This window comes from Strongylocentrotus purpuratus, unplaced genomic scaffold, assembly GCF_000002235.5.
Source record: "Strongylocentrotus purpuratus isolate Spur 01 unplaced genomic scaffold, Spur_5.0 spur5_scaffold_4, whole genome shotgun sequence".
Taxonomy (NCBI): domain Eukaryota; kingdom Metazoa; phylum Echinodermata; class Echinoidea; order Camarodonta; family Strongylocentrotidae; genus Strongylocentrotus; species Strongylocentrotus purpuratus.
In genome coordinates this window covers 5324246-5336778 of record NW_022145610.1, presented here as the reverse complement: position 1 = coordinate 5336778, position 12533 = coordinate 5324246, and the positions used below count along the sequence as shown (strand labels likewise).

Below are 12533 nucleotides of genomic sequence, written 5' to 3'. Positions count from 1 at the left end.
ATTTTCGTAATGCTGCTCTGAAAATCATTTATACATGCATTGCTTTTTAGTATATAATTTACATTCATCGGAGCAGATATGTGATCATGGATATCTCAAAATGTATGCAGACATTTTTAGAGCTATTATTTTGGTAGTTTGTACACAAATTGTTCCACTTGCTCACTTTGATGGTTTTCACATTGCACCGAATATCAAACATTGATAAGAACAGTCTACTTCACATCATGTAATGTATTCTAAAGAAGACAAAAATTGTGACTTTTATAGCAACAGCTCATATTACAGTAAAACTATCGTACCACAGTCAAATACTGCACAGGTCAGTGAGCATTGTGTCAGTAGTGTTAATTATTGTTAATAAGACGCTATAGCTTTAAGGCTTTGCCTATTGTCAAACAAACCTTCACAGTTTTTACAAGTGGTCTTGAGTCTGATGCAGTTTCTTGCCACCAGACGGCCAAACTCTACAATTTGTGATAAAATCCTGGTTTTACAAGTAATATGATATTGTGTAAATAATACAAAAAACATCACTCAAACATGTGTGAAGTTCACTAAGAGAAGAAAGCTTGCCAGTGACGACAATCTCCCTTTAATACCAATAACTAAATAATGGATTTGATGAAAGTTGGTGGTATAATAATAATAACAATATTGGATATTTATATAGCGCACATATCCACCATGCATGGTGGTCAATGCGCTCCAACTATTACCTCGGCTTTGCTAGGCAACCGATTTCAGCGCTCACAGCATTCAAGGAATTCCTTCCTACCGGCATCCATTTAACACCTGGGTGGAGAGTGGCAAATGTAGATTAATATCTTGCCAAAGGACATTAGTGCCATGGCGGGACTCGAATCGCAGTCTCTATGATCCACAGTCCAATGACTTATCGATTCGACCACAACACCTGTACCTTTGAGAGTAAGGGCATATCCATCTAACTATGAAGTGGAATGGATCACAAGGCTCTATCAATATATTTATCAAATGCTTTGGGATCATCATGGTTTAGATCAGCTAATTATTACCAAGTTGATTTGAAATCAAGTGATACAGTACCATCAAGGCTTGATGTATGACTGTTCAAAGCAGGAATATCTCTGCATTTTACCCTGCTATTGTGTGATTACTACACAAAATCTAGACACTCCAATCGAAGGTGCTTTTTGGAAATGTACCTGGCAGTTTGAAAGTCAGAGGAAAAAGAAATTTATCAATACTAGTTAGTTTAGGGTTTGAAATTTGTTATTTGAATTTTTCAATATAACCTCAGCAATAGTCAGCTTAATTCTTGTAGGCTGTTTGAATAGTTGTGTCAGTTGCTTTCTGAATGACATGTTTATTCTACTGATTTTATTATCTCTGTACTTTGTTAGAGTAAACTTGATGTTGTTTGAAATCCCTTAAAACCATACGACCCCCCCCCCCCATAAGGTCCTTTTTTGATATAGTATATATGCAAACAGCAGTTCTATTTTCAAGCATTTAGGTGCTTAGTGATGGTAATACTATAAAAGTAAAAATTTAGATTGTGATATTTGAAGGCTCAAATATTGTATATGCTGTTTGAATAACTCTTATTATATGAAGTTTCTTTTTTTATATGATAATAATAGTTTTTTTTCTAGATTTCAGAGCTTAGCTTGCCAAGAGAGAGAAAGAGTATTGATATCATGCCGACTGATTTAGAACATCTAGATACGTTGGGCATTAGTGTTGATATATTTATTATTTGATTTCATATTTATAACAAAAAAAGTCAAACTTGCTAGTGTAAATTAAGATATTTGCTCACAATCTTGTTCTTCATTTGTGTATCTTACCATGAGATTTGAATCCTATTTAAACTATGAAAATATAATTTAAAAACTTGTATGTAATTGCATTTGTATCTTGAATGAAAAACTTATAAATAAAAAAAAAATATCTGAATATCTTTTTTTGAGTGTTATAGTAATCTATATGGATGATGATGGCAGTGGTGGTGGTGATGATGATGATGATGGTGGTTGTGATGGTGGTGGTGATGGTGGTGATGATGATGATGGTGGTGGTGGTGAAGATGATGATGATGGTGGTGGTGATGATGATGATGATGATGGCGGTAATGATGATGGTGGGGGTGGGGATGATGATGGCGGTGGTGGTGGTGATGATGATGATGGTGATGGTGATGGTGGTGATGATGATGATGGTGGTGGTGATGATGGTGGTGGTAGTGAAGATGATGATGATGGTGGTGGTGATGATGATGATGATGGCGGTGATGATGATGGTGGGGGTGGTGATGATGGTGATTTTTATGAAAATTATGATTTTGATTAGGATGAAGAGGATAATAGTGGTGATGATGATGATGACGGTGATGATGGTGAAGATGATAATGATGATGATGATGATGATGGTTGTGGTGATGATGATGGTGGTGGTGGTGATGATGGTGGTGATGGTGGTTATGATGATGATGGTGGTGGTGATGGTGACGATGATGGTGGTGATGGTGGTGGTGGTGGTGGTGATGATGATGGTGATGATGATGATGGTGGTGGTGATGATGTTGATGGTGGTGGTGGTGATGATAATGGCGGTAGTGATGATGGTGGTGGTGGTGGTGATGATGATGATGATGATGGTGGTGGTGATGATGATGATGGTGGTGATGGTGGTGGTGGTGGTGGTGATGATGATGGTGGTGGTGGTGATGATGATGGTGGTGGTGATAATGATGATGGTGGTGGTGATGATAATACAAAATACATAATACAAATAAGTGAGATCGGGGATACAGAAAATAATACAAAAGGATGAGCTGCATGTGGGGTTGAGAAGAAGATGAGGAAAGAGGTTTGCGCATTTATTAAAAAGGCAGGAGATGTGCAAAAGTGAGAGAGCACAATATAATACATCAAATTACATACTTGAGTCAGCGAGTAGAAAATGCCTATTGGCCTATGGAAATATGAACAGCTCCATGTTGAAAAAAAAATTCCCTTTGCCAAATCAGCTACTAAGAAAATGTAATGCAATCATATTGAAACAGATATTATAAAAAAAGGGAAAAGAGCCTATTATTTTTTTTTCTTTAAATGTTTTATTGAACAATCAAAAAACGATCACAATATTTACAAGTTATTATAAAAAGATTACAAAAAAGCATTAAAACGTAGAACAAAACCTCACGAAAAGTAAGTTTACACTGCATGCAATTACATGCACATGTACCCAGGCGCGTACGCAGGGGGGGGGGGGTGTTTTGGGGGTTAACCCCCCCCCCTTTGACATTTTTTATGTGTGTATTTTTAAGAAAACCCCCCTAAAACCCCCCTTTGTTTTGTTTAAAACCCCCCCCCCCTTGAAAAAATCCTGCGTACGCCCCTGCATGTACCGATACAACATTAGAAAAACAGCATTATAAAACAAAACTTCCATTTTTTAAAGTGCAAGGGCAGTTTTTTTTTCTTTGTTGCAATACGATATTCAAGATCTTTATTATATTCAATGTTAGTTCTGAAACCCTGAAAATTGGGTATTTTACTTTGAAATTTGCATAAATAAATGTAGTATTTAAGCATAAGAAATAAATATGTCAAAAACATATCCTTTTCATAGCCAAACATTCTTTCAAATATTGAAAAATTCACTACTTTATTAATCTTCTGATTAATAGTTTTAATGGTATCATCCCATATGGGTTTTACAATCTGACATTTGATGAAAAGATGTAGGTAAGTCTCGGGTTCATTATCGCAAAATGAACAATTAGGAAAATTCTTTCGTTTAATTTTGAACAAGAAGTTATTTAATGCTATGGCTTTATGAAATAGTTTGAAAGTTTTGCTAACTTCCAATATTACCGTATCCATATATGACTGTATAAATAGACAGTTTCTGCACTTACATATGTAGTATTGATTTCTTAATGCGTATGTTGTTATTATTATGTTCTTATTTAATGTACTTTCTCTATCAATGTGTCCTATCACATCCTTCTCACTATGACTGTATAAACAGACAGTTTTCTGCATTTTGATATGTTTTATTGATTTCTTAATGCATATGTTGTTATTATTAAGTTCTTATTTAATGTACTTCCTCTATCAATGTGTTCTATCACATTCTTCTCACTTTGTTTACTATGTATTTTAAATTTGTCTATAAATCGATAATAATGTCTCCCAATTTGGATAACTTTCAATCATCAATAATAATTTTCCATAATTTGGATAACTTCAAATCAAATCAACTCAAATTCATAATGTTATACAGTTTTGCTAACTTCCAATATTACCGTATCCACATGACTGTATAAACAGACAATTTTCTGCATTTATCATACATGCATAGTTTGAACAGCTCTTTTTCGAATCCTTCTTTAAAATAATCCTAACAGTATTTGATCTACATGTATATTACCGTTAGTTTTAGTTACACATTCATTGATAAATTATGTTGACCTTATCTTTATATTTTGTTTTATGTATGCACCAGCCAATGTGGAGAGCCTCTCGACAGAATTTTTAAAATTCTTTTAGGTGATCCTCAGGCATTGGCTGGTGCTAAATATCATTATGTTTACAGTATGTTCTATCATTTGTTAACCTTGTGATGTTTTGTATGTTATCATCTTGCCTGGAAATGAAATAAATAAATAAATAAATAAATAAATAAATAAATAAAATGAACGAATGCGAGTGCTTATAGAACATTTGAAATTATCAATATGAATCTTGTCCCAATTTTTTAACAGGGTTAGGGTCAGAAAGTTCTTTCCAGAATGTTAATTTCTTTTCGGGAACATGTGGCTCTAGAATGACATTATAAGCATATTTGGGAACCTTCCTAGCTTGCACAAGTGTATTGATAAAGGCATCAAACATGATTCAGGTCTGATAAGACCAACCAACCAGAAGAACATTTTTCATAAGAAAATTGTATTTCCTCCTATCCCTAGAATTAATATCGTAATCAAGTATCAATTCTTCAAAAAGTTTGCTACCAGGTTGAGGAGGATTAAGCAAATCACTAATAAAAAATTCCCTTTATCAATCCAATCCTGATACAAAAAATAATTCTTGGATTTTAAACTAATATTCTTATTAAACCAAATACATTGACAAGATCCAATTGAAGAATAGGGCCTCTTATGAAATACAATCGCAAATCTTTTATAAGATAGGACCCGGAACACATTGACTGTATCTTACACTATATTTATTCACTGTATAATAAATTCTCCAAATCTCACTTTAAATATTCTTCGATATTGATCGATTGATTGATTGATCCATTTTTGTTCAAAGTCAGTAATAACAAAAACAGGTTATAAACATTTACAATGTACATATAAACAACAACTTAAATTTGTGAAACAAAGAATAACATTTAAATACAAGTTGTTGGAAAATAAAATAAGGTGTATCAGTAAAAGCCTATGTGGCTTAATAAGTTGACCCATTACAAAGAATGAAAAACATATAAATTCCAGGTAGCTGACGGTTACATACTAAATTGCATTTAACTTAAAGGGATAGTTGAGTTCTTGTTTAAGACCTCAAATGCCTGCAAAGTGCATGGCTATATTGCTTTTATTCTTATTTATGACATTTCTATTGCCCTTTTAGAACCTAAAACTGCTATGAAGGTAATTTTAGACCCCCACATTTGTGAATTTAGATTGAATACGATAATACCGATTCAGCTCCGCTTTGAAAAAATAAAGTGACCGTTAATCAATTAATTAATTGATAATAACAATACACGGGCCGGCTGGTTATGCATAGTATAAAATTGACAAAAGACTTAACTCCGTTTCGTTGACAATCAGCAATGCATGAAGTCTTTCGTCTTCGGCTGATTGTCAACGAAACGGAGTTAAGTCTTTTGTTAATTCCGTTTTTTGCTACAGCAGGCACCCAGTGAAAACGAATTCGTTTGATAAAATTATGGAAATGCAAGCACTACTTTAAACAAACAGAACTTTGTAATTCCTTGCTCATTTTTCCTGATTGAGGGGTCATAATGAAAGGGCAGAAATTCAACTTTCTAGAAATGTGATTTTCTCTTTAAAATTAAGATACCGTCCGCCAAATTACTTTTTGGTTTCCTCTCTTCATATTCATTTTAATCACTCATGCGTACAATATGCATTATACGAGTTGCATCAAAATTAATGAAATAGCATGATCTAAGCTCTACAAACATGTGTCATTTATCAATTATAATTGTGATTAAGTTATGATAAAACATCGATAATTCTCGGATTCGTTTTTTCTGGGACGTTCTGTACAGAAAAAATGCGTAATGCCTCTTTTTAAGACGGTGTATTTTATTTTATTTTGAGGGATAAGGTATAGCCCAGACCGGGCATTATACATCAAAAATAAAATTCGTGAAAAGAATGAAGTGTCTCATGTGACAAAATAAACCAATATTGCGAGAAATTTTCGAACAAATATAATTAATGTGAGGATCCCATTATAAATGTTCTTTCAACACAACATAATTGTTGAGAAATAATCTCTATTTCGGTATTATTTATAAAATAGATATATAATTATAAACGTCCGACTTATTTTGGGGGTTACGGAACACTTCATATCTAGTTTTCAGAACATTCAATGATAATTTATTACATAAAAGCCAAGAATGCACGAATTGTAAATGGACATTTTTTTTCAATAATCAAAAACAGAAAGTCTGTGTGTGAAGCTACAAGAGTAGGATCGTCTGCAAATATTACATAATGAAAGAAAGGTATGCATTTTATTATATCATTAATATAGGGGTTTTTTTAAGGGCCGAGTATCGACCCTTGAGGTACACCACAAGATAAAGAACGATTGTCAGAACAATGTGAGTTGTATACAGTGTATTGTTTTCAATCAGTTAGGTAGCTATTAAACCATGTATATGGTATACCACGAATTCCGTAATATTGCAATAATAAAATTGGATGAGATAATGTACTGGAAGGAAATAGCATTCGCATTATTTGAATAGTTCGCAACAGGTCTAAACAGAGATTACTAGATCAGTAGCCTGAGCACGATTAGATACATGATGCAGTAGTTAACACATATATATATATATATATATATATATATATATATATATATATAGTTAACATTACAAAAAATGACTGCACAATAAACAAAAACATATAGAACCTATCCTGAATTTGCTTTTAAATCGTTACATTTTGTGAACTATTGCCTTAAAATAGTGTGGGGTATCAAACTTGGCTTGTTTTCACGTCCGAACTGTTCATCTTGAATTGTCCCTTGATTCCAGACAATATCAAGGCGATGGATCGGTGGATGGGGTCACACACGAGTCGAAGGGCAGGCTCGTACGCCAGATTGAACACCCGCAACCATACGTAGTATAACTTCATGATTGGTTGGACGAACCAGACGACGGCGAAGTGCATCACCGCGAACGACAAGCCAAACGAGAACGCAATGAACGGGGCAAGGAGCAGGTTCAGGACGGCGTAAAAAGCGAACTGGGTAAGATCAAGAGTGAGGGAAGTTCGGGATTGAGTTTTTATCGCTTATAATTATGATTACTGGATCGATAGTTGAACATAAGAGACAATGGCCAGTATGAGCATACCAACACTGTTTTTAATCCAGGACAGATTTAAATCCTACCAAAGTTTGTAGATTTTTACTGCTTTCAATTTATTTCTGTTACCAACAAAAAATTACAAATCAATTATAATCATTTACAACACCAAAGGAATACATAGGCCTATAGGAAACAGAGGGGTCCAATAAAAAGCAATGCTTGTACAATAAATATTGTGGTCCCCTCAAATGATAGTAAGGAATAATGACTACTTAAAATGAATAAATTTGTAACTACAAAAAGGAACTGGAAATAAAAAAAGGGGTGCCAACAGAGACGAGAACCGGTCACAAAAGAAAAAGTAGACGATGCCAAAAAAGAAGTGAGAGATCGGGGGAACAGAAAGTAATACAAAATAATGATCTGCATGACATGTGGGGTTGAGAAGAAGATGAGGAAGGAGAAATGCGCATTAAAACGAAATATACATAAGAGGGCACAATATATCAAATTACATTTTGAGTCAGCAAGTAGAGAATAACCTTGTTTTAAAAAAAATATTTTAAAACTCCTTTGATTTATGGATCGTCTAGTGTCAAACACTCCACCCAATTAAAAAATATATAATTCCGTTGATACTAAGAAACAATAATTAAGATACCACGAACTCAATAACATTTACTTTATAATTGGGTTAGTTTTGTTTTATTCATTTTATCATAGAAATACGATAATTAATTTCTACAGAAATAAGGATTCAATCCTTTTAAACGGGCACAGATAAATGGGCCCGTACATTATACGCCTACGATTACTTTATCATTAAGAAAATACTCACGTGAGTGTATTTATAGATTGCTCCATTGACCTTTTCCATGAATGAGAATCCCATGATGTCATTGGATTCCTTAAACGTATCTGCAAAGCCGGTCTGAAAAAGGAAGAAAAAAAATATCGAAAACATTCTGGAATTCATCTTTGTGTTATTTTACCATTTATATTGGATGAAATATAAGCCGTAAAATCAAAAATAGCTAGAGGATAACTAAAAGTGTAGATTTCTTCTCCATTATATTTTTAGAACTATATAACAAGCATTTTTTTAAGGTATATGATCATTCATAATATATTTTCACTGTAGCAACATTTCATATTCAAGAGGTTTCTAATCTAGTAACACAGTAAAATAAATACTTTATTCTTGGCAATGGGTTGACATATTATTCGACCTTTTCCCATCATCAACAACTCAAAGAGGATGCGGCTTGCACAATAAATTACTTGGAATCTCTCGTCACTTCTGCCGTCTCATACAAAAGGAAGGAGATGGGCAACAACAACATGGGAGCCTCAGACAAATAACTTTTTAAGAAGGTCCGCGAGCCCAAGATTGTCAGCCTCGTTGCCGGTCTCGAAAGTCTAGGAAAAAAATTTCTGTTGAAGTCTTTTTGTGAATTTGTTGCCCAAAAGAATTTTCCCTAATCTGTATTTAAATCCAAATAGCTACATTCAACATGTCGTCATATTAAAAAGCCCAAGACGCTCGTCGCATCCCATGTTACATATAGATTTGCAGAAGATTTGATTTTGATATGCAAATAATTCAAATTACTCAAGGCTGCTCCCTTTAACTAGGCGTTGTGGCGTGCGCCTGTAATCCAGCTAACAGTGGAAGTTACAAACTGATTTAGGTGAGGACGCAGGTTCGAAACTGAGTCACGTCTTTCGGATGGTGACGTTTAAAGGTCGGTCCCCAGATGTAAATAATTATGATTGATACACGTCTGTAAAAACCCAATACACACACACACGATTATAAATCCCCCCCCCCCCCAAAAAAAAAAAAAAAAAAATCCAAAGAAAGAACTTTTCTAGGTTCATTAAATATGTTAAAGGAGCGGCAAGTGGACGATAACATTCTTGTCTATAGTATACCGTAACATGTGGAGAGAGCCTGTAGACATCTTCGGTATCAGATTGGTCGACACCTTGTATAAGTGGTACTTGCACTGTTCCCGATGGACCGTTTTCTGGATGTATCAGCTCCATAATCTTCTTCGATTGCTTTGCTCCTTCAGATTGGGCATTAAGAAGAAGAAAAAAGGAATCAGGTTATTCTAATGAATATTCGTTATGATACATGTACATCGTAATATTCGCATAATTATTATAAAAATATCCACGTATTTTAATGCTCATGTTGAAGCATTGTTGATGAATATTACAATCTATGTTTTGCCCCGATCCCCAACATTAACAAAATCTTCTATGTGGGCATGCCTTGAACCACAATGCATGGCCCTACAGAGGAATTTTTTCCTGTTGGGGACTGGGGGAACATGCAATGAATTATTGAAAAATTTGCTTTGCATTTTCTTTGTTTTTTGTTTTTGTGGGGGCGTCGATGTACCCTAGCGCCCGCTGCGTATACAGTCATGATTCATTGGCCGAGCAATGGCCTCGTTACTTTGAGCCCCCATGATCAAAACCGTGTCAATGTGCTAGGCTATATTAGTGCCCTTTTATGAGGTATTACTCCCCATTACTGTCAGTTATGACTTAAGGACGTAGGTCCCCTAGTTGATTGGCATAGTAGCACACACATGCTTTAGCAGTCACGCAAAACAAACACTCCCCAATTGTCATTCAATAAAATCTGAGAATGTTTACTATTATCTAGATCTATTAGGAATAAATCATTGTCAAAATCATTAAATAAATTGGGGTAAAAATAATTATTCCACCATTACGTCCAACAGTGTAGTTGGATGCTCATACATTAATTTGCGAGTCTTCCCAATTTATTCCATTGCCCAGATTTTATAATTTTGATCGACTCTTTCGTCTGTACTCTAGTACAGACGAAAGAGTCAATCTAGGTGAACATAATGTTAAGCAAAAAAGGGACCCCTATAATGCCATAAGGGTGCGCTGATAAAAATTCAGATAAGTCCTTTAGACCGTTTTTAGATCTCTCACTGATCGCGGTGATAAGAGACAGAGAGAGAAAGAGAAAGAGAGAGAGAGAGAGAGAGAGAGGAAGAGGGAGAGAGAGAGAGAGAGAGAGAGAGAAATGAGAGAGAGAGAGGGGAAGAGAGAGAGAAAGAGAGAGAGAGGGAGATAGAGAGAGAGAGAAAGAGAGAGAGAGAGAGGGAGAGGGAGATAGAGAGGGAGAGAGAGAGAGAGAGAGAGGAAGAGGGAGATAGAGAGAGAGAGGGAGAGAGGGAGAGGGAGATAGAGAGGGAGAGAGAGAAAGAGGGAGAGAGAGAGGGGGAGAGAGACAGAAGATTGCTCGACTCAGGAAAATGTATAATACCGACTTTTCTACATTCAGATTTTCTCTAGTTCAAAATGTGGGTGCATTTATTTTTCTATCTAATATTCCCTCATATTTTACCTCAAAGATTGTCTTTTGTCATGTTTGTACTTTAAAATAATATTACTTGAAGTCGTCGAATTTTTGAAGATGTATGTAACACAGGCCTATATGTACAACCATGTTTCTTCAGTTGTTATAATGCTGCCATAATACATAGTTATGTTTCTTCTATTATGTTTCTTGAAGGTTTGGTGATTTGTGTTTACAAACCATGTGTATGCTTGTTAGTAACAAGGGGACCGGCGACTTTAGATCCTCTCCGAGGGACTTGGTAATGAGGATAAATGCATGACCAAACGGCATCAGTGCACCGACTTGGTATCGAACCCTGGACCACCCGGTTACGAAAAAGATTCTCTACCACTGTGCCATCGCGCCTCCTTCATAATATGTATGATAATTATGTCACAAAAATTAATGATGTGGAAATTTGAATAAACTAAAATAAAATGAAAACTAGACACTGATATAGGAGACGAGGAATAGACGAACAGGAAAGCAAAGTATGAATATTTAACTTGGAGTATAAAAAAAAAAGGGGGGGATAGAAAGATAAGTACTTACGACGTATACGTGTACCCTAGTACACGTATACGTTTGAAATAGAAACCAACGCTGATAATTTAGTCAAATCCACACGTACACACATACACGCAAATACACACACACTCTCTCTCTCTTTCTCTCCTAACTTCCATTACATAAAAACCGAAGAGAACCTTGACTTACCTGGTATTAAGCCCTTCTTTTTGTATAGTTGATAGTCAGATTACTGCAAAATAATTTCCCTTTTTCCAGAAAATTCGACTTGTGATCAAAGATGGTTTAATACCGCTGACTGTCTTGATACGATTTATATGGCTTGAACTGTGCCAAAACGAAAGCCTGTGAATGTATACTGGTTGCCATGGAGCGATTCCATTAATGAACCGGACAATTTTTTTCGTCGTATTGTGAGGACTATTATGACGAACGTGAACTTCGATTTGGTGTGTATACGGTCGATTTATACATACTCGGAGTCGGAGCTATTGTGAACATTTCAAATTGGCCTTCCCTCATACTTTCCCGCAATATCTTGTTTGCCCTCACGACAAAGTACCGAAGCTGTGACGTCATAAAAATCTATTTTTAGAATTTCTCAATTTTTGTCTTCATTTTCCGAACGAACATCAAAAATAATGTCCAAATGTCGAAAACCAATTGAATATGTTAAATATTGGCTGAGATATGACCATCTGAATAAAGATACTCCCCATAGGAACTCAGTGTTATATGCTCTGGCTCCTAATGGTTAGTAGCCAGAGCATATAACACTGAGTTCCCATAGGACATATATTCATTCGGATGGTCATAACTCAGCCAATATTTAACATATTCAATTGGTTTTCTACATTTGGACATTATTTTTGGTGTTCTTTCGGTATATGAAGAAAAAATTGAGAAATTCTAAAAATAGATTTTAGATGACGTCACACTTCACCACTCTTATAGAGTAGCGTTTCACGAAACTGACGTAATTACACATTCACCGACATCCCATCGAAACTCGTGTGTTGTAATTAACACACGTTTC

At 35.1% G+C, this 12533-nt stretch overlaps 1 protein-coding gene across 1 annotated transcript; it reads right to left on the bottom strand.

The window, feature by feature from the left end:
- Nucleotides 1-7123: 7123 nt before the first annotated feature.
- On the bottom strand, nucleotides 7124-11956 carry LOC592000 (caveolin-1). The gene is made up of 4 exons (XM_030997048.1): nucleotides 11687-11956; nucleotides 9514-9650; nucleotides 8417-8509; nucleotides 7124-7513 (listed from the first exon to the last, which is right to left on the bottom strand). The coding sequence occupies exons 2-4, from the start codon at nucleotides 9625-9627 to the stop codon at nucleotides 7241-7243; spliced, it is 480 nt and encodes a 159-aa protein (XP_030852908.1). The 5' UTR covers nucleotides 9628-9650; nucleotides 11687-11956; the 3' UTR covers nucleotides 7124-7240.
- Between the last annotated feature and the right edge of the window lie 577 nt (nucleotides 11957-12533).

Bases quoted from the DNA above. Each gene is read 5' to 3' on its own strand.
- LOC592000 (XM_030997048.1), bottom strand. From the start codon at position 9,627: ATGGAGCTGATACATCCAGAAAACGGTCCATCGGGAACAGTGCAAGTA. The intron at 8,510-9,513 runs GTATACTATAGA...TTCCTTTTTCAG, and splicing joins GGCTCTCTCCACATGTTACG to ACCGGCTTTGCAGATACGTT. The intron at 7,514-8,416 runs GTGAGTATTTTC...GATCTTACCCAG, and splicing joins CAATCTATAAATACACTCAC to TTCGCTTTTTACGCCGTCCT.